Raw genomic sequence first — 26649 nt, forward strand, 5'->3', positions numbered from 1 at the left:
ACGTTTATTTCCATTCAAATTAGTTCCCAGCGTAAATGTATCTGAGAAAAGGTCAGTATTAATTGAGTCTGATGAAGGTCAATGACCCCCTCTCTCTTCCCACCATGAATCCCTCCCCACCCCCATCCCTAACCTCCCTATGTTTCATTTCTCTGCCGTTTGTACACAGCCAATGTTAGTAATATCAGGTGAGCTTCCTATGTATAGGGTTAATTACCTTGATGGTTGAAGACAACATTGATTTGACCAATATAAATCTCTGATTGTAAGCTGATCACTGTCACAGAGCAGTCTATTCAGTCCATCGTATCTCCACTGATCTCACAGCGATATTTTGAAGAGAGTAGGTTGGTTTTCCGTGGTGTCTTGGATCGATTTCTGTCTGTCAAACGAAATCGTAAAAACACATTAACCAGTTGTGATCACATTGCTGCTTTTGGGATCTTGCTATGCTCAATTTGGCTGTTGGAATTTTCTCTGTGACAACAGAGACTATGGCTGTGAGGCACATGGGGATGGCTTGAGGTTATAAAAGGCACTATATAAATGCAAGTCTCTCTGTTTTGTAGAACTGAACTGTAAATGGTGATGTCTGCTAGAATATTAAGTACCTGTACTGAGCTCTGTACATGACTCTGCATCTGAGTTTCTTGTGTCAATATTAAATGCAACAATCTTTTGCCCGACTGTGGATTGGTCTGTGCAAGCTGACCAAATACTGGACAAGGGCAGTTTGAGATGCCCCTGATTCTCTGCTCTTAGCACCTTAGTGAAGTTCAACACAGGTTTACAAGGATGATACCTGGATTTCAGGGGTTAAGTTATGAGGAGAGATTAGACAAATTAGTCCTTTATTCTCTACAATTTAGAAAGCTAAGGGGGTAATCGCATTAAAGCTTTCAGGATATTAACAGGGAAAGACCAGTTAGATTAAGATAAAGTGTTTCCACTAGTCAGAGATTCTAGAACCGGGCTGTAGTCTGACAATGGAGAAAGTGAGGACTGCAGATGCTGGAGATCAGAGCTTAAAAATGTGTTGCTGGAAAAGCGCAGCAGGTCAGGCAGCATCCAAGGAGAAGGAGAATCGACGTTTCGGGCAAAAGCCCTTCTTCAGGAAGAAGTAGTCTGACAATGAGGGCCAGGACATTCAGGAGAGATGTTAGAAAGAACTTCTACATGCAAAAAGTAATGGAGGTTTGGAACTCTCCTCAAACAGCAGTCAATGCTCATTCAATTATTAAACTTAAATCTGAGACTTTTTTTTATCAAGCAGGGTATCAAAGGATTTAGGTCCAAGGTGGATACATGATTGAATTGAATGGCAGAGCAGGCTTGAGGGGATGAATGGCCTACTCTTGTTCCTTTGTTACTATCTCTATCACCGTGCTGTTTTCCCCACAGCTTCCTTTACCTTTTAACGTAAGGATAGAAAAGGCATTGCTGACCCTGTAAAGATGTAGCATCGGACAAATGATACCTTTAGCTGGAATCTTTCACTTGGCATAGATCTTTTGAAATATTTTGGAACAAGGAGATGTAAATGGTAAACAGCAGAACCACTACCAGCACCTTCTCCCTGAGCTAACCAGGATGATGGTTATAGTATGAAGTTGTTGAAGGATATGAAGCTGGGAAGCAATGAATGTTTCCAACGAGAGTGAGTGCAGAAAGTCTCTGGTTTAAACTTCGCAAACTTACACTTCATTTTATTTTATTGGAAAAAAAATAAACGATTCAAAGTTCAGAGAAATGATTGGTATTCTATAAAGCTAAGGAGACCCGCAGTGTTGAATGTTTAACTGTTTTTGAAGAAATAGGTTTTCTTTGAGAGTTCATTAAATGAGCATTACTCACTTGAATATTTATTAACTGTCTCCTGTGAGGAATATTATCAGCTGAGATTTAATTTGTGTGTCTGATAGAGTGCCAGTTTTTCATTTCTTTTTAATTTAGACGTTAAGTGTTTCATCACTTATCAGTTATCAGTTAAACAGCCCTGAGCTAGAAGCAGAGAAAGAGGTTTACGTGACATTCATTATCAGCATGTGGTGAGTTCTTAGTCATCGTAAACTCATAGCTCAGTCACACTGAAATATTGAACATAAAAAGTTTTCAGCACAGAAGAAGGCCACTTGGCCCATCTTGTCTGCACTGACCGAAACATGAGTTCCCTCACCAATCCCCTCGCCTAATTCCCCGCTGCTGATCGGTCTGTAGCCCTGTGCATTCAAATGCAGCTCCAGGCACTTTTATGATCAGTTGAGGGTTTCTGTCCCCACATCTCTTTTTCAGCAGAGAGTTTCAGGCACTTGTCAACTTCTGGGTGAAAATAACCTTCCTCATCTCCCCTCTCTGTGTATGAACAGATGGTCAGGGACGAACAGACCCTTTGACCCTGCTCCACCATTCAAAAAGACTTGAATCATTGAATCTGATTCTCTGTCCACTGAAGCTGCTAGACCTGCTGCGTTTCTCTCTAAATTTGATTTAGATTTCCAGCATTAACATTCTATAGACTTTCAGAGTCTTCGCGGTACTCCTGCTGTCTGGCATATTTCTGTCCAATGCATGCTTTATACAAAAATCTTACTGTGTAACTCCATCCAAGATGTACATAACTGTTGTTATCATTATTTTTACTCAGCTGATCTTTCTTTAATCCTGCAATGAATAAAATGCATTTCTTTAAAATTGAGAAATGTGGACTGGCAGCTGTTTATTTAAATCAAAAAAATGTAAAGGCAAAAAATGGATTAAGGAAGAGGTGGCTTGATGACACAAGCTGGAAATTTAAAGACAAATTAATTAAGGAATGTAGGAATTTGCTGAGAGATTGATCAAAAACAGAAATGGTCAAAGAGTGAAAATATGTGGGGGATGGAGAATAACAGAACTTTGGGGGAAAAGAGTAATTTAGAATTTCCCAGAGCAAGGATTGAATTCTGTTTTAACATGGTGTCTGTTGAGGTGAGAAAATGCAGCAACTAATTTGCAAAAGTCTGACAGGAATGAGATGGGGGTACAGGGCATTTGTTTTAGTTTCTGCGTAAGTGCTAGTTGGATCATGGTGAGCAAATGGTTCATTGGCAAACACCATGGGAATTAAGGGGGAAACTGACCATCATGTGGATGAATAAAAGATCAGAGAGGCTGTGATAAGACAGAGGCTGAAGGAAAGGATAAAGTAATCTATTCTGGACATTATGTTCAGCATAGAGAGAAGTTGGAAAAGCCCCTTATGTTATGGGAATTGTATTTCAGCTTCAGGTGAACCTGTTTATTGTCGATTTTAGAGTGGCTGGGTGGACAGAGGGGCAGGAGGTGATTGAATGTGTTCATATCCAAACCCATTAATTGTTAAACAGTCTGCTTGATATCAATGCTTATTCAGTGCTCCCTGCAATATATAGGAGCTATTCGCTTTTAAGAGCGTGCTGCATCAAATTAATGAAAGCTGTATTTAGCACACTGAATGTTGTGGATAGTTCAGAGTCTGCCCTAGCTGTAAATCCATCCAGATGTACAAAAAGGGCAGGGATATTAGCTCCATTCAATTCATCCGACTATCTTGATATGGTATAGCTTACAACCTTGCTGTTAACCATCTCTGTGCCCCTTTCACCTTTCAGTTACCCTTCTTGGAGAGACTCACAGTAGCAGTGAGCAAATTTAGGAGGAAAACTGTTGGTGACCCCTCTCCAATCCCCAGGCCATCAAATGACCTCCAGCAGTCTTCTCTGTTGACCCTTAATGCTAGCTTTCATTGGGCCATGTTCCTGAGACCATAAAACCAAATGATATGGCAGCAGAATTAGGCCATTCAATTGATCACATCTGTACCACCATTGGATCGTGGCTGATATATTTCTCAACCCCATTCTTCTCCCTTCTCCTCATAACCCTTGATCCCCTTACTAATAAAGAACAATCTATCTCTGTCTTTGATATACTCAATGACCTGGCCTCCAAAGCCCTCTGCAGCAATGAGTTTCACAGATGCATCACCCTCTGGCTGAAGAAATTTCTCCTCCTCTCAGTTCTAAAAGGTCATCTCTTCACTCTGAGGCTATCCCCCTCAGGTCCTAGTCTCTCCCACTAATGGAAACATTTCCTCCATGTCCACTCTATCCAGGCCTCTCAGTATCCTGTAAGTTTCAATGAGATGCCCCCCCCCTCCCATCCTTCTAGACTATATCGAGTACAGACAACAAGTCCTTACTTGCTCCTCATATGACAAGCCTGTTGCCCTCAGGGTCATTCTTGTAACCCCCTCCAAGGCCAGCACATCCTTCCTTAGATCAGTATTCCAAAGCTGCTCACAGTATTCTAAATGAGGTCTCACCAGGGCCTTATACAATCTTAGCAGTACATCCCAGCTCTTGTATACTTGCCATCTTGAAATGAATTCTGACGTTTCAGTTGCCTTCCTAACTGCCAAGTGAACCTGCACATTAAGAGGATCCTGAACTAGGACCCCTAAGTCCCTTTGTGTTTCAGATTTCCCGAGCCTTTTATGCTTTCCACTCCCAGCAACTCATTCATATGTTTCTAAATCCTCCTCAACCCACTGAGCTCAAGGCACCTCACTGTCTGGAGTGATTCCTAATCCATTTATTAGTTTTAGTGACCTCTGTTGTATCTTCTCCAGGAGGTCACTGTGTATGCAGGAGCTCCAAGCCACGTCAGCCAAAAGTCTAGAGGAGAGTGACATTCTACAGGAATATAGTTTCCTTCATTCTCCATTGAAAATTTGCCCTTGTGGGGCAATCTAAAATGTGAGGGCATAGTTTAGGATAAGGGGTAGCAGATTTAAAACAGGGCTAAGAATGAATCCCTTCCCTCAAAGGTTTATGGTTCTGTGCGATTCACTACCCCAGAGTGTGGTGGATGGTGGGACACTAAATAAACCTAAAGGCAACATAGATGGTCAGTCTTTTAATTAGTAATTGGTTGGAGGATTAAGGGTAGTGGATTTGAGGCTGAAATGAGATCAGCTATGATCATTTTGAAAGGTGGAGCAGTTTCAAGCAGCTGAATAGCCTACTCCTGCTCCGAGCTCTTATGTCGTCCTGGTTACATGACCGAGAGACAAGTGAAGAACTGAAACAAGAGAGATCCATTATTATCAGAATGTTGCTATTTAACCTTCTAAGAGTGGAAACAATGAATGGAACATAAATTGCTGTCAAACTAACTGGTGTTCTCTTTAATGTATGCACAAATGTCACAGTAAGTTCAGGGGAAAACAGATGCATGACTAAATGTGGAAATTGTGTTGTTGTCATCAAAGATCCCATTGGCTTCACAAAAGCAGCATCTTGCTACTTGGCTCCTTTTTAACAGGGCTCAAAAAGTCTATTTTATTGGTACAGAAGACTACATTTTGGTTTTCAGGGACTTGTTTCTTAATCTTACCACCTCCTTCATTCAGCGAACTCCTGTGGCTTTAATTTAGATACTCCCATGTTTGAAAGTCAGGTGAGGTGCAGTTGTTTTTCATCTCCTTCCGTCTGTCTTTCATTCTCTCTTCTACCCTGTCCCAGCTCCTCCCCCTGCCTTGTCGCCACAATCCCACCAGGCCACCAACCTCACTCCTGGATCTTGCATCCCAGCCTTACTCGTCCCTGGTCGAAAAGCCACATTTGCTGTTCTTGCCCGCACCTCCTCTGACACACTCTTTGCTCCTCCAACCCCTGGTTGGATCTCTCCCACGTTACTCTCAGCCTCTGGGTTCCTATCCAATGACTTTGCTACTATGCCATCATCTTCTCCATGGTATGCCAACTACTTCAGTGTTAGTTACTGCCACTCAACCTTACTAGCATTGAATGTTAGCTTAGTATTGCACATCTGGATTCTAATTCATTTTGTTTTAATTGTTGGAAATTTCAAAAGCAAACTTTAACCTTTGCCTGTTTATGGATTCCCCATAATCCAATGTTTCATTCTCTCTTATTTATCTGTCTCAGAAAGTGGTTTAACATTCATGCATTCTCACTTCTAGCTCCTTATTCAGTCCTTGAACTGTTTATTTGACAATGGTTCAGTTGTTTGTTCTATTCCCACTTGCCCTACTGTTCCTATCACACACTTCTAGCAATTTGCAGTGCCATATATCACTGGGATTAAACAAAGAAGGATAGGCTGAATGGATAAATTCCCAAGACCTGATCATGTGACCTCTGTGGGAAGCTACGGATATGATTGCTGAGACATTTGTATCATTGATAGCTGCTGGTGAGGTACCAGAAGACTAGGGGTTGGCTATCGTGGTGTCATTATTGAAGAAAGGTGGTAAGGAAAAGCCAGGGAACTATATAGACCAGTGAGCCTGATGTCTGTGGTGGGTAAATTGTTGGAGAAAAGTCTGAGGGACAGGAGTTACATGTATTTGGAAAGACAAGGACTGATTAGGGATAGTCAACATGGCTCTGTGCATGGGAAATAGTGTCTCTCGAACTTGATTGAGATTTTTTGAAGAAGTAACAAAGAGGATTGTTGGGGGCAGAGCAGTGGACTTGATCTATTTGGACTTCAGTAAGGTGTTCGACAAGGTTCCTCACGGTAGACTGGTTAGCAAGGTTAGATTACATGGAATACAGGGAGAATTAGCCATTTTGGTACAGAACTGGCTTATAGGTAGGAGACAGAGGGTGTTAGTGGAGGGTTTCAGATTGGAGGCCTGTGTCTAGCAGTGCACCACAAGGATTGGTGCTGGGTCCTCTGCTTTTCATCATTTATATACATGATTTGGAAGTGAACATAGCAGGTATGGTTAGTTAGTTTGCAGAGGACACCAAAATTGGAGGTGTAATGGACAGTGAAGAAGGTTACCTCAGGCTACAACGGGACCTTGATCAGATATACCCATGGGCTTGAGGAGTGGCAGATGGAGTTTAATTTAGATAACTGTGAGATGATGCATTTTGGAAAAGCAAATCAGGGCGGGTCTTATACACTTAATGGTAAGGTCCTAGAGAGTGTTGCTAAACAAAGAGACCTTGGAGTGCAGGTTCATTGTCCCTTGAAAGTAGAGTCTCGGGTAGATAGGATAGTGAAGAAGGCATTCAGTATGCATTCAGTACACTTGCCTTTTTTTGGTCAATGCATTAAGTATAGGAGTTGGGATAAAGTTAAAAATCACACAACACCAGGTTATAGGAGAAAGTGAGGACTGCAGATGCTGGAGATCAGAGCTGAAAATGTGTTGCTGGAAAAGCGCAGCAGGTCAGGCAGCATCCAAGGAGCAGGAGAATCGACATTTCGGACATTTCAGGAACTGAAGAAGGGCTCATGCCCGAAACGTCGATTCTCCTGCTCCTTGGATGCTGCCTGACCTGCTGCGCTTTTCCAGCAACACATTTTCAACACCAGGTTATAATCCAACATGTTTAATTGGAAGCTCTAGCTTACACAATTGTAAGACACAGAATTTTACAGTGCAAAAGTTTACAGTGTGATATAACTGAAATTATACATTGAAAAATACTTTGATTGTTTGAGTCTTTCATTTGTTCGAATACCATGATGGTTTCACTTCTTTCATGTGTAAATCACAAAACTTTTTTTTAAAAGTTGCATTCTCAGGTTAACTATAACAATTGGTGTTAGCTAGACAATATGTTGAAGGTGTGAGCCCCCGTGTTCTCTGTCTGTGCCATAATGCTTAGACTGATTCTAATCTCAAAAAGTGAGATAACAGTCTTACATGAATTGATACAGTTTTTGAGCAAAGTACAATGTAACTCTGCAAGTACAAGTTCAACCCACAAACGCATATATATCTGTGCACTTGTGAGAGAGAGTGTATGTGTGTGTGTACAGTGTCTGAAGTCTGAGAGGATGCATCTGTGAGTGTGGGAGTGTGCGTGTCTGTAAGGGTGTGTGCGTGTATCTGTGTGCATGTGTGTGTGGGTGTGTCTGTGTGTGTGTATAGTGCAATGGTGGTCACCTGTAGTGTGACGTGAACCCAAGGTCCAGGTTGAGGCCCTCCCTATGGGTACCAAACTTAGCATTCAGCCTCTGCTGCCTGTCCCGAAGTCCGCCTTGGAGGATGGTCACCCGAAGGTCCGAGGTCGAATGTTTTCTCCAACTGGGTGGGAACCCTCCTGTCTGGTGATTGTTGTGCAGTGCCCATTCATCCGTTGCTGTAGCCTTTGCTCGGTTTCCCCAATGTACCATGCCTCAGGGCATCCTTACCTGCAACGTATAAGATAGACAACATTGACTGAGGCACATGAGTACCTGCCACAATGTCATATTGTGGCTGTAGAGGACATTGATTAGGCCACTATTGGAATACTGCATTCAGTTCTGGTCTCTCTGCTATAGGAAAGATGTTGTGAAACTTGAAAGGGTTCAGAAAAGATTTAAAAGGATGTTCCAGGGTTGGCGAGTTTGATGTATAGGGAGAGGCTGAATAGACTGGGGCTGTTTTCCCTGGAGTATTGGAAGCTGAGGGGTGACCTTTATAGAGGTTTATAAAATTAAGAGGGGCATAGAAAGGGTAAATAGACAAGGTCTTTTCCCCAGGGTGGGGGAGTGCAAAAATAGAGGGAATTGGTTTAGGGTGAGAAGGAAAAGATTTGAAAGAGATCTAAGGGGCAACTTTTTCACACAGAGGGTGGTGTGTGTATGGAATGAGCTGCCAGAGGAAGTGGTGGAGGCTGGTACAATTGCAACATTTAAAAGGCATCTGGATGGGTATATGCATAGGAAGGGTTTGGAGGGATATGGTCCACATGCTGGCAAATGTGACTAGATTTATTTAGGATATCTGGTTGGCATGAACCCAACGGTCTGTTTATGTGCTGGACAGCTCTATGACTCTAATTGCTGTCTGTTAATTGGTTGCAGAAATTCCTGGGCTGACACCTTGGGAGCTGAAAAGTTGGGACTTTTTTCTAATGTGATCAAAACTGAGGTTTTTGTTTTGTATTGGGTGAGATCATTTAGAATCTGTGGGTACCAATGTAAAAACATAAGGTTAAAGCAATTAGTAATCAATTATCCTTTTGAGTTTTAAGTACAAAGCTGTACAAGTCTAATCTGAGAATTTTCTAGTGGCTATTATATAGCTAACAGTGATCCATCAATAAAGGTACTTAAATAGTTGATGTTGAGAAAATTGCCTGTATGAATGGTATTTTGAAGAAAAAAGCTTGATTGGACTTTATCATTTGGTAATGGCGTCACTAAATTGCACTCTGATGTGAAATGCTTGAGGTGATGATCAGTTTAAATGAGCATTGAGTCGAGTATTTATCTCCTATTATCAAAGGATAATGAAGCATTTGTAGACGCCCCTCAGCCAGAAATGTTTAAAATGGTTTTGCATCTGTGCTAATTTATAAAAGAGCAAGGACATATTATTTTAGTAATCACCAGACCCATCTTCATGCATGAGTACACCCTTCAGAATCTGGATTGGGTTTCAAACTACCAGAGGGGGGGAAAAAAAATTGTCTTGTTGCTTCTGACTGAAATACATAGGGAATTGATCTAATTCAGATTATGATATAATACGCAAGATGGTCATTAAGCTCTGTGCTGACTCTTTAGAAGGACTGGAAACAGTTAGTCCCATTATTCTCCCCTTTCCCTTGCAAAGTTTATCCTTTCAAATAGTTAGACCATAAGAAATAGAAATGGAAGTAAGGCCATTCGGCCCATCGAGTCTACTCCACCATTCAATCATGGCCGATGAGCATTTCAACTCCACTTACCCACACTCTCCCTGTATCCCTTAATTCCTTGCGAGATTAAGAATTTATCAATCTCTGCCTTGAAGATATTTAGCGTCCTGGCCTCCACTGCGCTCTGTGGCAGTAAATTCCACAGGCCCACCATTCTCAGGGTGAAGAAATGTCTCCTCATTTCCATTCTAAATTGACCCCTTCTAAGGTTGTGCCCACGAGTCCTACTATCCCCGCCTGATGGAAACAATTTTCCACGCCATGCATTATCTTGTACGTTTCTATTAGATCTCCCCTCGACCTCCTAAACTCTGATGAATACAATCCCAGGATCCTCAGCTGTTCATCATATATTGGACCTACCATTCCAGGGATCATCCATGTGAATCTCCACTGGACACGCTGCAGTGCCAGTATGTCCTCCCTGAGGTATGGGGCCCAAAACTGGACACAGTATCCTAAATGGGGTCTAACCAGAGCTTTATAAAGTCTTAGTAGCACCTCACTATTTTTACCTTCCAACCCTCTTGAGATAAATGACAACATTACATTTGTCTTCTTAACCACAGACTCAATCTACAAGTTAACCTTTAGAGAATCCTGGACTAGCACTCCCAGATCCCTTTGTACTTTGGCTTTAGGAATTTTCTTACCGTTCAGAAAATAGTCCATACCTGTGCTCGTTTTTCCAAAGTGCAAGACATCGCATTTGCAAGTTATGCATTATCATTTTTGAAAGTTACTCCACAAGCCTGCGCCACTATTTCGAGCAGCACCTTCACGATTGCCATAATTCACTGCATGAGAAGTGTATTCTCATCTTCCCCCTCTCCTCCAGGATATCTAAAAACCCTTCGGTTACTGGTGACCCTGTCAATGCAAACAGTTTCTTCTGAGCTATTCTGATTAGAACCACAGGTCATTTTGAATGACTCAATAAACCTTTCCCTCCAGCTTCACAGCTCCCAGCTTCTCCAATCCCTCTGAGTATGTGAGGAACCCCTGCCCCTGGTGTCAGTCCAGGAAATCTCCTCTGCATGTACTGCAGTGCCTCGTATATTGTGAAACGTGCCCTCAGATTGGAGAGGATGATCTTTGGGACTGGCCTCACTATGAAGCAGCTGTGAGAGTTGGACAATGGGGCAGGTGGTCATGCTTTATCTTGTTCAGTTTCTCTGTTATGGTTTTGTCTTTTATGGACTGGAGTGTAAAAACTGCACAGAACAAAAAAGTTCCCCCCCGAGTTGCTTCCACTGACACCCTCATGCCTACTGTGGACTGTAGCCCTACACCATGCTTCATCACTTGAAGAGGAACTTCTGGACGGTGCTCATCCTATCCTAAGATGGGTAGAAAGTACAAAATATTCAACTGCTCCCTCTTCCTGGACCTGTCTCCTTCCCCCTCAACAACTTTGGCTGACTGTCCTGCACAACCAGTGTGTTAGCCGCACTGAGCTATAACCACGAGATATAGGGACAGAAGTCAGTCATTCAGCCCATTGAATCTGCTGCACCACTCGATTAAATCGCGGCTGATCTGTTAATCCTGAACTCCCATTTTCCTGCTCTTTCCCCACTACCCATCACAAGGGACAAAGTATTTCACAAAGTGGTTGAACTAAAGGCAGACATGTCATGTGGACCTGATATCGGAAATTGAAAGATTCACTCCCTGGGCCTACCTCTCTAAGTTCATCTTCCCCAGGCCTTAATGTCTCTTTTGGCTCAGCTCCCCATGCCCCTAAACTCCCCAATATTTCAGAATTCTACCTAGAAACTCTGAAAAGATTCTGCCTATGTTCCTGAGTTTAAGACGGCACAATGACTCAGTGGTTAGCACTGCTACCTCACAGTGCCAGGGACCCGGGTTCGATTCCAACCTTGAGTGGTTGTCTATGTGGAGTTTGCACATTCTCCCCATGTCTGCGTGGGTTTCCTCCCACAATCTGGGTAGGATGCTCTTTGGAGAGTCAGTGTGGACTCAATGGGCCAAAAGGCCTGCGTCCACACTGTAGGGGCTGTATTATTCTATGAAGAATGAGAAGTGATTTCATTGAAGCATTCGAGTTTCTTAAGGGTTTTGACGAGATACCAAGGTGGGGATAGAGCATGCTTCCTCGTGGTCATCAGTCATGTGGACACCCACAGGAAGAGTCCGAGAATAAAGGATATAGGAATATGACAAAGAGAAAGTTCTTCAAATTGCTGAGAGCCTTTTTGAATTCTCTAACCTAGAGAGTCGTGGATGTTTTGTCACTAAGGCTACAATCAGTGCCTTTTTGAACATTAAAAAATCAAAGGAACGGGGTTAATGCAGGAAAGTGGGATTGAGATCAGTAATTGGTCATGGTCTTGCTGACAAATGGAATGTGGTTCAGGCCAGTGTTTTGATTAATTGTCATCGTTTGCATGTTAGTGATTCCACTTATATAGGGAGTGTTCAACTGCTGGGAGGTAAGAGGAATCCTCTAAGCTTTTAATTGCCAAGACGATTGTGTGACACCAACCAAATCACATTAATACAAAGCAGCAAATTATAGTTCTTTCTTCCCCTCCACTTTCTCGCATAATCCTGTGTTAATGAGCTTGAGGAGATCCTGGGTGCTGCAGACTTCCTTTGTGCTCATTCTCATGTGAATTTAAAATGAAAATTTCCCAGTGGATCCCTGCAGTGAATTACAATGATCTGCTTTCCTCTGCTAACTTGTGATAGGATTCCTGGGGTGTTTTATCTGTTGTGTTTGTTTTTTGAAATAGTTTCAGGACATGTTGAAATGTTGTCTGTTTTGGCAGCAAGCTACAAATAATTGTGAATGTTTCTGGATATATCTTTGGGGAGATTCTGCTCCTGTGTTGTGTTCAGTTGCCTCTGAACTGATCTGAACTCTGAAATATTCTTCCTGAAGCTCTCAACTTCTTATCACACCAATCCCTATATAGTTCCATCCTTCTGAAGAGCGTCCCACCCAGACCCAGACCCCACCCTATCTCCTTAACCCTGCATTTCCCATGGCCAGTCCACCTGACCTGCACACCTTTGGACAGTGGGAGGAAACCAGAGCACCCAGAGGAAACCCACGCAGACACAGGGAGAGCATGCAAATTCCACACAGACAGTGGCCCGTGGCTGGAATAGAACCCATTCATCACTTTCTCCCCATCCCTCTCCTTAATTCCTACTTCTTTCCCAAACCTTTTGTTTATCTACCCTCATATTGCCTGATGTAGCTTGCTACAAATGATACTCCTGAGATGCTCTGAGAGATATATTTTATGAAGTCAGAGGCATCTTTTGTTTGGGGCATGAGGAGAAATTATTTTACTCCAGGTTGTGAATCTTTGGAATTCTCAACCGCAGAGGACTGTGGAAGCTCACTGAGAATGTTTAAGATGGAGATTGCTGGATTTCTGATTCCCAGTAATGTACAAAGTTATGGGGATGAGGTGACTCAATTGTAGTCGGGTAGTCTCAACAGCTGAATGGTTGTTAACATGTTCCTACAATGTCTTTGCTATCAAACACCCTGTGTGCCCTTGTGCAAGAGGCCATTCTTAGTGAACAAACCAGGATAGTAAATGCGCTGTATGTTCAAAGCTCAGGCAGCCTCCAGTGGAGAAGCTGTCAGCCAGAGGACACTGCCACTGACAGTGCAGCAGTCCCTCAGTGCGGCACATAGGGGGCCCAGCCTGGATCTTATACACTTGGCCTTCATTGTTCAGATCATTGAGCACAGGAATTGGGTCGACATGTTGCATCTGTACAAGACATTGGTGAGACCAATTTTCGAGTACTGCGTACAATTCTGGTCACCCTGCTGTAGGAAGGATGTTGTTAAACTTGAGATGGTACAGAAAAGATTTACAAGGATGTTACTGGGTCTGGAGAAGCTCGATAGGCTGGGGCTTTTTAAACTGAGTATAGGAGGTTAAAAGGTCAACTTTATAGAGGATTTTAAAATCATAAGGGGCATTGATAAGGTGAATAGCAAAATTCTTTTCTCTAGTGTTGGGGTGCTCAAAACTAGAGGACACAGGTTTAAGGTGAAAGGGGAATGATTTAAAAGAGGCAATATTTTCATTCAGACTGGTGTGTATGTAGCATGAACGACTAAAGGAAGTGGTAGATGAGGTCCAGTTGCAACATTTAAAAGACATTTGGACAGATACATAGACAGGAAAGGTTTAGAGGGATATGGGCCAAACTCAGGCACCCAAAGGAAACCCATGCAGACGTAGGGAGAACTCCACACAGGCAGTCACCCAAGGCTGTAATTTAGGAAATCTGGTTGGCATGGGTGAGATGGGCTGAAGGGCTGTTTCAGTGCAGCAAGGCTTGAAGCTTTCAGTGCTACCGCTGAGCCTTGGCTGGACAGGGGTGGAGGGAGGAGGAGGAGTGATAACGGGGATTGGGGAAAGAGTTAGAGCAGTGTTTATGAAGGAAGTATTCGGCCTCTGCTGGAGTTTAGAATCAGAACAGAGAAATAAATGAACAAAAGCAATTGCTGGAAATCTGAAAGCAGCAAAGTCTCAGTTGGATAGACGAATATCTAATGAGTTAGCGGAGGAGGCTTGTGCCCAGGGTTGTAACTCATTCAAGATGAACAGAATTTTGCAAAGGAGCAGCATTAGAACCAATGCAAACTAAAAGTGCAACCGCACACTGGGCAGGGGTGGAATAAATCCAGTGATCTGTAAATGGAGGCTGGTTAAATGCTAGGTGTGACATTGGCATGACACAATTTGGGGGCATCAAGAGAGAGAGTGGAAGAGAACAGGAATGTACAAGCTGGTGTGAATAGCTGAAGGGGTGTGTGCAATGGCATGCTGATACAACAGAACCATGCTCCAGTGACTCTGGAATTGGCAAAAGAAGTGGCATAGGCACCTCACCAGCCTGGTGCTCCTGCATGGTGCTGATAAGCCGTGTGCAGTCTGTGCTGGTTACTGATAAATGATTCTAATACTGTACCTTAATGTTAGAGTTATCAGCATGGTTTTTATTAGTGACACTGCCTTTATGAATGTTCAGTGAATCTCTATGTAGAATAATAACTTCTCATCGCTCAAACAAAGAGAATGAGAGTGGGGGGCTCGATTTGTAATTTTCCAGTCTGTGAATTCTGCTGCTTGTTTGCTGGCTAATGGAGCTGCTGATCGTGAAGCTCGAGTGTACTACACCCGACCTCCATTCCTGCTGTGCAGACACGCCACTTTGTCTGTTATCTTCAGGTCATAGATGTGAAAGGCAGCGATTGAACAGAACAGGGTGAGCAAGAACGCGCCCTGAAACAACTGCGGTTCGAGCGAGTCTGATAGCATTTGAGAGAGAACGGATTGATTAATATTGACGCTGAGGCCGGACACAGTGGGGGAGATGTGGTCATGGAGAAGGTGGTCGAGGAGGGGAAACTGAGCGGCCATATCAGCAGCTTGTATTTCTGTCACTGAGTGAACTCCTCCAAGGTGTTTCATAGAATAGTTACTGGATAGAAATTTACTCAAAGTCAATTGGGTCAGGCGATCAAAGTTTGTTGGTCAGTTTGTCAGTCTACCTTTGAGATTTTCTCATTAACTTATTGCTGTATCATAATATGTGATCTGATGTCTCAATGCCTCAGACTCCGTCTTGACACAGGCCACTTGAAGAATGACACTCTGCTGGAAATGCCCTGCTCTTTGTAACTATATACCTTAATGATCACCCAAGCACTGAAATACAGTGTATAGCTGTCTATATAAATGCAGTGATATATGTGTTTATGTCAATTCAGTCTGTATATAAATGCATTGGGTTTTTTTGTGAGCTGTAATAAATGTATGTTGGATTTTCCAATGCCACCTTACCAACATCCCATTTCTTGTGCCATGATGGATAAAATAAGGAATGCTGCCAGAGGTAAAGCCTACCTCAAAGTTAGATGGAGGATTAGGTTTAAGGAGGAGAATGAGGCAAAAAGGTTTATGGAAAGTCAATTCCAGAGCTTTTGGGCCCAGGCAGCTAATGATACAATGATGCAAATTCAAAATGCACAGGAGAGACAAATCTGGAGGAATTGTGTTCAGATCTTCAGGAATTCAAGAATCTCCAAGATGACTCTGGAGTCCTAGAGATGTACAGCACAGAAACAGACCCTTCAGTCCAACCTGTCCATGCCAACCAGATATCCTAACCTAATCTAATCCCATTTGCCAGCACCTGGCCCATATCCCTCCAAACCCTTCCTATTCATGTATCCATCCAGATGCCTTTTAAATGTTGCAATTGTACCAGCCTCCACCACTTCCTCTGGCAGCTCATTCCATACATGCATCATGCTCTGTGTGAAAAAGTTGTCCCTTAGATCTCTTTTAATTCTTTCCCCTCTCACCCTAAACTTATGCCTTCTCGTTCTGGACTCCCCCATCCCAGAGAAAATACCTTATCCATGCCCCTTGTGATCGTATAAACCTCTAAGGTCACCCCTCAGCCTCTGACACTCCAGGGAAAACAGCCCCAGCCTATTCAGCCTCTTCCTAACTCAAATGCTCCAACCCTAGCAAAACCCTTGTAAATCTTTTCTGAACCCTTTTGAGTTTCACAACAGATTGTATATGTTGAAAGCTACAATCAATTAGGTAACAAAGAATCTTCTCTTTCCCATTGGTGTGGGGTAGTTTAGGAGGATAGAGTGTGATGGTATGCAGCCAACTTTGAAGGTTATCAGGGCTAGAGGAGTTTGCAAAGACTGAGAGGTCAGAGACCAGGAGAGCAGGAATTTCAAATGGTTCTGATCAGTGTTCATGGTCCTTGACCTTTTTTATCTTCAAGCTTCCCCATTGGATGAGCAACTTGGTGTTATCAGTTCTGGTTAGTTGTATTGCTGGAGGGTTCATCACATGACTTCTCACACCAAGCCCCTTTGACCCCCATCCATTGGTCACCTGACTTGTCCAACCCACAATCCCCTATGCCAATCAAAGCCAACAGACAATACATTATTTGATTAGATGATTCTTGACTGACAAACAGCCTTTTATAACTCATAAGTTCAAATATTCTTTTTGAAAAGAAGACACTATTTCTTCCCTCCAGATCAGCTCAGTAGGCTTGGACCAATGGGGTGAGGAGTGGCAGATGGAGTTTAACTTAGGTAAATATGAGGTATTGCATTTTGGAAAGGGCAAGTCGAGGCAGGATTTACACACTTAATGGTAAGGTCTTGGGGAGTGTTGCTGAACAAAGAGACCTTGGAGTGCAGGTTGATAGTTCCTTGAAGATGGAGTCACAAGTAGACAGGATAGTGCAGAAGGCATTTAGTATGCCTGCCTTCATTGGTCAGTCTATTGAGTACAGGAGTTGGGAGGTCATGCTACAGCTGCAGAAGACATTGGTTTGGCCACTTTTGGAATATTGCATGCACTTCTGGTCTCCCTGCTATAGGAAAGATGTTGTGAAACTTGAAAGGATTCAGAAAAGATTTACAAGGATTTTGCCAGGGTTGGAGAGTTTGAGCTATAGGGAGGGGCTGAATAGACTGGGGCTATTTTCCTGAATTTTCGATGGCTGAGAGATGACTTTATCAAGGTTTATAAAGCCATGTGGAGCACGGACAGGATAAATAGACAAGGTCTTTTCCCCAGCATGGGGGCGTCCAGAACTAGAGGACATAAGTTTCAGGTGAGAGGGGAAAAATTTAAAGGGATCAAAGTGCCAACTTGTTCACACAGAGGGTGGTACGTGTATGGAATGAGCTGGCAGAGGAACTGGTGGAGGCTGGTACAATTGCAACTTTTAAAAGGCATCTGGATGAGTATATGGATAGAAAGAGTTCAGAGGGATATGGGCCAAGTGCTGGCAAATGGGACTTTAAGTTAGATATCTGGTCGGCATGGATGAGTTGGGCCAAAGGGTCTGTTTCTGTGCATCTCTATGACTAAGGGTTTGTGCCACAAAGTGACACCAACAGCATGGGTACAATTCCTGTTCTAGCTGAGGTTACCATGAAGGATCCTCCTTCTCAACATCTTCCCTTGCCTGAGGCATGGTGACTCACAGGCGAAACCAGCTCCAGTCCTGTCTCTCTCTCTTTTGAGAGAGGAGCCGCATAGAATCTTAGATCCCTACAGTGTGGAAGAAGGTCATTCATTCCATCGAGTCCACACTAATTCTTGAACAGTATCCCTCCCGGACCCATCCCCAATCACCCACTCTATCCCTGTAACCCTGCATTTCCCAAATCGTTTCAACCAAGCCTGCACATCCCTGGACACTATGGGCTATTTAGCATGGTCATTCCACCTAACCTGGACACACAGGGAGTACATGCAAACTCCACACAGACAGTTGCCTGAGGGTGGCACTGAACCTGGGTCCCTGGCACTGTGAGGCAGCAGTGCTAACCACTGAGCCACCATGCGGCTATGATCTGGTAAGACTTTTGCAGCTTTATCTTGTATAGTTAACTGGAATTCCTGGAGACTCCATGTCAGTCGTCGAGGGTTGGAGATCCTCTGGCAGTGCCTCGAGAGGTTGATTGCTCCTCCTGGTGCCGTTCTAACTTGAGAGGAAGCAGTGAGCTGTGGAAAGGGATATCTGGGATGTAGGGGGTAAAATCCCACTGAAGTAACAACGTTTGCTCCTTGTGGTTTCCAGGCTGTATGATGTCGGAGGCCAGCGGACAGAGCGGAGGAAGTGGATTGGCTGCTTTGAGGACATGAGGGCGGTGTTATTTGTGGCAGCGTTGAGTGGGTATGACATGAATCTATTGGAGGAGCCGGCAGTGGTAAGTGGCCTGTTTGCGGGAGGATGGTGTGATTCTGGTGGGGAGGCTTTGTCCACTTGCTCAGTCAATGGGTCAGAGTGTCCAGCAGCTGCCTGTACACTCCTCAAGGGCTAAGTGAAGAAATTCCCACAGCTAACTAGGCACTAAATGGATCAATATCCCCTCACTGCAAAATCCAAAATGTCAGAGGGGAGGGAGTGCAGCCGGTCATCTTCAACACCCCAACTTTCCCCACACCCCCACCATCTCCTTCAGGGCCTCTGCTTCTCTCTCTCTCTCTCTCTCTCTCTCTCTCTCTCTCTCTCTCTCTCTCTCTCTCTCTCTCACACACTCACTCTTTTTCACTCTCTCTCTCTCTCTCTCACACTCACTCTTTTTCACTCTCTCTCTCTCTCTCTCTCTCTCTCTCACACTCACTCTTTTTCACTCTCTCACGCTTTCTTACACTCTGTCGCTCTCGCTCTCTGTCTCTTTCTCTCTGTCTGTCTGTCTCTTTCTCTCTGTTCTCTCACTCCCTCTCGTGCTCTCACTCTATTGAGCTCTTGTTCCCCTGAGAGGCGGTCTGTGAGCAGACAAACTGGACAAGAGAAAGTAAAAGCCGATGAAGAAACTGAGGGAAAGTTGGCGGAAGTTGCGGGATGGTAGCAGTAAGAACCAGGTGATGAGCAATCAATAACGAGAGTCTGACTGCGAATAGAGAAATGTGAAACCTGTCAGCTCAACCGAACTGGAGCGCACTAACTTGACAGCTCCATTCAAAGGAAATTATGAGCCATCCATAATTATATATTACAAGCTTGACAAGAGAATTGAGCAGAGATTCTTTGTCTGACAGAGAGCAGAGGTTGTTGAGATGAGCCTCAAACAGTGAGGAAGCTACTGATGGTGTTGGCAGAGTGATGTGATCTATTAAAATCTCCCACATTCTGTCCCATAGCACCCCCTCCCCACCCAATCCCCGAGGCTCTGTTCAGGTGGGAGTCACTAATAAGTATTAACTCTCTACCTATTATCATCATAGAACAGCATCGGTAATTCTGTCTGCTTTGTTATAATAAGGATATGGAGGCACTTGGAGAGGGTGCAGAGAGTGAAGTGTAACGTCAGGAATGACTGGGTAAACATTTCAGGAAAAGATTGACAGGGTGGGTCTGTTTTCTCTTGAAAACCAAAGTCTGAGGGGTGACATAAAGGAGGTACTTAAAATGCTGAAAGGTTTTGATCAAGAGAATACAGGGTGTGTTTCCTCTCGTGTTTCCCCAAGAAATCCAATAAGGAATTCTGAATAATCTTCCTCAGCCAGAGAGTGGGAAGAATGTGAACATCACTTTCACAGAGACTCATTGAAGTGAATGATATTGATGTACTTAACGGGAAGCTAGACCAGGAGATGAGGGTGAAGGGAACACAGGGTTATGATGGAAGAGGTGGAATAGGCTTGAGGGAAGCATGAACACCAATATGGACTGTTTGGGCTGAATGGCCTCTCTCTGTGCAGTAAATCCTCAGTGATAATTGATCTTGTTCCTTGCATCACAAAAGATACTGTAGGAACAGGAATGGCTAATCCAACACAACCTTTCCCCATTCTATCCTGACAACCCTCTATGCTATTGATAATCAAAAATGTATCAATCCCTATTTTGAATACGAGTTTTCACAACTATCTGAGGTAGTAAATTCCAAAGATTCAAAGTTTTCTTAGTATAATGATTTCTCTTCATTTTGGTCCTATATGGCACTCCCCCTGGTGTCCCTAGCTCTAGACTTTTCATGTGGGGCAAAGGAAGAGCCAGTGATGCCAGTATTGTTCCATCCAGCACCACCTACTGGACAGTGGCTGTATAGCTATCAGGTTGGAACAGGTTTGGCTGCACCAATTGGGAGAGAGTTACCCTCAGAGTCCTCAACATTGACGTGGGACCCCATGAAGTCTCAGGGTATCAAGTCAACCATGGGCAAGGAAACTTGCTGCTGATTGCCATGTACAGCAGTCCACCCTGTCCAGGTGATGTCAGTTCTCCTCCATGTTGAGCATTGTGGGCGTGGGCGTGGGTGTGGAATCTGTTCTGGACAGTGGCAGGACTTCAATGTCCAAGAGTGGCTTGGCAGAACCAATTCCTGAAGGGTTTATTTGGCAGGTTGAGCCCGTGGAAGGTGGTGAAGAAACTAACCAGAATGGAGAAATCTCTTTCACCGCTTCCTCACCAGTCTACCAGTCACCAAATTCACAGACATTGTCTGCCAGTGCCACTGTGCTAAATGGGATTGATTCAGAATAGATCTAGCAACTCAAGACTGGGCATCCCTGAGGCACTGTGGGCCATCAACAGCAGCTGAATTGTCAGCTAATACAATGTGTAACCGGTTCTCCCCCCCGCCTCCCCCCACGCGCACCCCCCCCCCCCCCCCCCCACCCCCGGCGGTAAACTCAAGCCAGGGGGTAAACTCTGGCTTAATGAAGACCACAGGAGGACATATCAGGAGCAGCACCAGATCCACCTGAAACTGCAGTACCAACCTGACAAAGCAACAGCATGTGACTTTTTTTAAAAAAGTCATTCACAGGATGCAGATGTTACTGGCCAGGCCAGCGTTCATTATCTATCCCCACCTGCCCAGAGTGCAGTTAAGGGTCAGCTACATTGCTGTGAGACTGGAATCACATGTAACTCAGACCAGGTAAGGACAGCAGTTTCCCTCATAGATAGTGTTAATGGTAGTTGTCTTTTCCCTAGGCAGGGGGATTTCAAGACTGGGGACACATTTTAAAGGTGAAAGCAGAAATATTTTAAAAAGGTATGAGGGGTAAATTTTTTACACACAGGGTGGTTAGCATGTGGAATGAACTTCCTGAGGAAGTGGCAGATGTGGGTACAGTGACAACGTTTAAAAGACATTTGGATAGATACATGAATAGGAGAGGTTTGGAGGGATATGGGCCAGGAGCAGGTACATGGGACTAGTTTAGTTTGGGATTATGTTCGGTATGGGCTGGTTGGACCAAAGGGTCTGTTACCATGCTGTATGACTCTAAAGGACATTTATAACCAAGATGGGGTTTTTCCTGACAATCAATAATGGTTATGATCAGACTCTTTTAAGTCCAGACTTTCTTTCTATTGAATTAAAATTCCACCATCTGCCATGGCAAGATTTGAATTCAGGCCCCCAGAACATTATCTAGAATTCTGGATTACAGTCCAGCAATCATATCACTAGGCCATCACCTCATGATTGCAAAGGGATTTAGGAATAAATCACGGTCTCTTTCTGAGATCTCCAGCATCACAGATTTGTTCCATGTGATATCAGAAAAGACTGGAGGCACTAGTTGCTGTAGAGACCATGGGCCCTGATAACATTCCAGTAATAGTACTGAAGACTTGTGCTCCTGAACTTACCAATCCTCTAGCTATGATGCTGGCATCTCCCTGACAATGTGGAAAATTGCCCAGGAGAATCAAGAACTTGGAGTCACTTTGAAACTAATGGTGACCAACTTAAAACCAATTAGGCTTTTTTTTTCTCTGAGGGTCCTGATGCTTTGAAATAGTCTTCCTGAAAAAATGTTGGAAGCACAGCCTTTGAGTATTTTTGAGGCAGGGCAAGATTCTCATTGGGCAAGAGCATGAAATATCAGCAGTAGGCAGAAATGTGGATTTGAGATTAATATCAGATCAGCCATGACCTTATGGGATAGCAGAACAAGTTCAAGGGGCTAAATGGCCTACTCTTCCCCTTGTTTATATCATTAACTGCTTTGTTAATAATCCTTCCTCCTTCATAACGTCAGAAGTGAGGATGTTTGTTGATGATTGTACAATGTTCACCATTTGCAACTCCTCAGATACTGAAACAATCTGTGTTGAATTACAGCAAGACCCAGACGGTATCCAGGCTGCGACTGATACGTGGCAAGTAACACTTGCACCACACAAATGTCAGATAATGACCATCTTGAATAAAAAAAAGAGAATTTAACCATTAACATACTGGGGGGTTACCATTGGCCAGACACTGAACTGGACAGGCTATATAAACACAGTGGCTACAAGAGCAGGTCAGAGTTTAGGAATTCACAGCAGTCAGCTCACCACCTGACTCCCCAAAGCCTGTCCACCATACAAAGCACAAGTCAGTCATACTCCCCAATTGCCTGGATGAGTGCAACTCCAACAACACTCAAAAAGCTTGACACCATGCAGCACAAAGCAGCCCGCTTGACTAATGTCCCTCCACCACCAAAGCACCATGGCTACATTGTGTACCATCTACAAGATACACTGCAGTAACTCACCAATTTGTGGTCACTTTCTAAACCTATGACTTCTAGCATCAAGAAAGACAAGGACAGCACCTCTTGAAAGTTCCCCTCCAGGCCATTCATCATCCTGACTTGGAAATATATCATCATTCCTTCTGGGTCACTGCATCAAAATCTTGAAGCTTCCTCCCTAACATCTCTTGCAGTGGTTTAAGAAGGCAGCTCAGCACCAACAATCAGGAATGGGAAATACATGCTTACCAAACCAGCAGTGCCCACATCTCATTGACATAAAACCCTGGTTAAAGAGATTGGATGTTTATGTGGGTCACTGCTGTCCAGACTCCGTTGTGAGTCACCAGTGATAGGAATGCTGGTTGTGGACATGCCAGGAACAGTCAGTTTTGTTTGAGATTTCCAATCAGGAAGGTGAAGTTTACAGTGGGGAGCAATGGGAAGACTGTGTGCAGAAGATGTTACCTGGCATGGAGAGTTTAGCTATTCTAGAATGGCTGAGGGCATGATCTTGGTTTTCTGGAGCTACTGAGATTGAGGGGCATGTGTTCTTCTGGCCAGTACTCATTTAATTCCCCTTAAGAGCAGGTCACATGATATTGCCTGTGGGATCTTGTTGTGCATATATTGGTTTCATGTCTCCCTGTGTTACAGCTGTGACTGCAGTAGCTCCACAGTTGTTTAATTGGCTGCAAAGCATTGTGAACAGCACTATATAAATGGACACTTTTTCTTTTGATCTTCCATTTCCCAGAAACACAAACTACAAACTCACGCACACGCTGCAAGGGGTTGTTGGTTCTCTGGTGATTTTGAAGCTGTATTGAAGAGAGATGATAAATGTACTGTCAGTTAAAATTGAGTGATTGGCCCCAGAGACAAAGGAAAGGCATTTGAAAGAAGTTATGGAAATGACTGTTTGGTCTGAGGACTGGATTTGCTAATTGCAGCGTACAGAAGCAATCACCGTTTCAACATCTCCCGGGAGCCAAGGACTGAGCAATGGTGTCAGTCAATTGACAGGTCTTCCAGTTGAGCTAAAAGGCATCGAGACTCAGATTTGTCCCACACTTGCCCAGTGTGAGGAGACAGAATCTCACACTGACCACACCGATCTCCACATCTGTTCGTTAGCAGATGTCTGTCCGTCAAAATTCCTATCGCTGTGGGCAGGGATTATTTTTGGATGTCAGCTCTGCCAAGTATGATGGCTGTTATTGTCAGGTTCACTAGAACCAGCTGATGTGTCTTGACAAATCCCCTGCCAGTAATCCTCCTTGGTGATACATATATGCTACCTATACACTGAGACATTGCAAAAACGTCAGCAGAAGATGGGCTGAATCTTGATAAATAGGATAGATTTAATACATTGTCCTAAATAGTTCATTAACATTAGATCGGCAGTTATACGAGAGTCCTTTGTAAGACTTTAGACTGTTCGTGTTGCTGTTGACGACATAGACCTAGCACTGAATCTGGAACCAAACCGGAATGCATAGGTTAGCTCCTCTTAGAAATGTCCTTCACAGACATTTTCTAATCACCCTGTTCAGAGATGTTATTATGCACCTATGAAACAGGCAGGACACTAATCCAGACCTCCTGGTGTAGAGGTAGGGACATTACCACTTAGGCACATGAGCCCTGACAGTACTTTATACCCTAATGTCCGGAGCTTATTTTGTGATTTCAGTTAATTCTTTCCCTGAATGTTTTATATAACAATCTTTCGAGTCCACTATGACTCTCCTTTTGAAAAGGGGATAGAAGCTGTGAGGCATTAACTCTGTTGCTCTCCCAAATGATGCTGGTAGATCTGCCAACTTTCTCCAGCACCCTGTTTATTTCAGGTTTTTGGTGTCTGCAGGACTTTGCATTTTAATATCTTTCACAACATTGGCGTTCAAAGTTTGCCTGGGTGCATTCCTGGAAGTCTCATCACACGATCTTCATCCAATCAAATAACCTTTTCGTCCATCTTGAATGCTTTTAGATATTTTTCAATCAACCTGATTCAGAGATGTTATTACACACTTTAGGGGCAGGTGAAAGCTATGGACGCTATCACTGGACCACAAAAGCCCTTTAAATGCTTTTAACCACTAAACATGTTCAATGAAAATAAGGAAAAAGACCATAATAACTTAAACACTGTTTTGATGTTTCTCCTGGCCATTGGTCCCAGTGTCCAAACTGATGCCTGGAGATGGTTGGATGAGAAAAGATTAAATAACCTGAAGGAATGAGAGATTATATAATTTAAACATTCAAAATACTCTGAGATTCACTGACAGGGAGAATGCAGGATGGATGCTTCCCCTCAGGAGAAGGGAGGGAGGGTATTGGCTTCTAGAATCAGGGGCATGGTCTCTGAACGAGGGGCAGGCCATTTGTGATTGAGATGGGGAGGAATTTCTTCACTCAGAATGTGGCAAATCTCTGAAAATCTCTATCCCAGAGAACTGTGGAGCATCAGCCATTGAGTATATTCAAGTGCATTAAGGATAGCAGTTGGGAGGTCATGTTGTGGCTGTGCAGGACATTGAGGCCACTTCTCAAATGCTGGTTTCTCTGCTACAGGAAGGATGTTGTGAAGCTTGAAAAGGTTCAGAAAAGGATGTTATCAGGTTGGAGGGTTTGAGCTGTAGGGAGACCCAACAGTGCATATTGAATGCACTTAGATATACATCCCAAGCCTGAGTCAAAATGCCTAAAGACTCTGTTTAATTTCAGTTCTGACTAAAAATAGCTATTGGGGATAAATTATGAAACTTGGTCTCTTGTTATATGCATGACTTGTAATGCATTGTGAAGTAATGTCTAAAATAATGGTTATATTTAATCATGTATTTGTGTGTGGAAATGTAAGAGACTAACTGAATCATCACTGTTTGCTATTGCATAGTAAAAGTTCTAGATATTACAAGCCACCCCCAACAGTCTTTTATAGATATGTTCTTATCAACCTATTCAGAGATTTTGGATGTAAGTTTGCTCGCTGAGCTGGAAGGTTCATTTTCAGATGCTTCGTCACCATACTAAGTAGCATCATCAGTGAGCCTCCGGTGAAGCACTTGTGGTATGGCCCGCTCTTTATTTATGTGTTTAGGTTTCCCAGGGTTGATGATGTCATTTCTTGATCTTCTTCTCAGGGCTTGGTAAATAGGATCCAAGTCAATATGTTTGTCGATAGAGTTCCGGTTGGAGTGCCATGTTTCTAAGAATTCTCACGCGTGTCTCTGTTTGGCTTGCCCTAGGGATGTGTTGTCCCAGTTGAAGTGGTGTCCTTCCTCAATCTGTATATAAGGATACTAGTGAGAGTGGGTCATGTCTTTTTGTGGCTAGATGATGTTGATGTCTCCTGGTGGCTAGTTTTCTGCCTGTTTGTCCAATGTAGTGTTTGTTACAGTTCTTGCAATGTATTTTGTAAATGTCATTAGTTTTGCTTGTTGTCTGTACAAATCTTCTCAAAATTTGTTATCCAGAGATGTTATTGCACATCTCAGAGGCAGGTGAAATTTGAACCCAGATGTTCTGTCCCACAGGTAGGGACACTGCCACTCTGCGACAAGGACTCTTCAGTTAAAAACTGTAAGCTGTTATTAAATGGATTGAAGAGCAAACTGGCTGTAATTGGAATTTCTGAGTCTGTTAAATGAGCTGATTGTAGCTGATGGATGTAGATAAAGTTTGACTCACAGGCTTATACAATTGCAATGCTTTTAAAAGAAGTTTAACTTTTAAAATGAAATGTGATTTACAGAGTTAAAGAAGCCGTTAATGCTGGAGTCTTAGAGGGAACTCCCATCAAGTCCTGGTCACGTCACCTTTGTGCTCACTGACCAACATCAGTTTCCAGTCTGTCGGAGTTTAGAATTCTAGTCCATGTTCCCAAATGCTTCCAT

At 43.4% G+C, this 26649-nt stretch overlaps 1 protein-coding gene across 4 annotated transcripts in view; it reads left to right on the forward strand.

Annotated features, from left to right (window-relative positions):
• Nucleotides 1–26649, forward strand: part of gnav1 (guanine nucleotide binding protein (G protein) alpha v1) — a 134936-nt gene that overhangs the window by 93549 nt on the left and 14738 nt on the right. For all 4 annotated transcript variants that reach the window (XR_011954851.1, XM_072558785.1, XM_072558787.1 and 1 more), the window contains one exon: nt 18330–18459. Coding sequence is in view for 3 of the 4 variants with exons in the window: in XM_072558785.1 (XP_072414886.1) it covers nt 18330–18459 (130 nt within the window). In the remaining variant the exon portion in view is untranslated. The remainder of the gene's footprint in view (nt 1–18329; nt 18460–26649) is intronic.

Source organism: Chiloscyllium punctatum, chromosome 39, assembly GCF_047496795.1.
Source record: "Chiloscyllium punctatum isolate Juve2018m chromosome 39, sChiPun1.3, whole genome shotgun sequence".
Taxonomy (NCBI): Eukaryota; Metazoa; Chordata; class Chondrichthyes; order Orectolobiformes; family Hemiscylliidae; genus Chiloscyllium; species Chiloscyllium punctatum.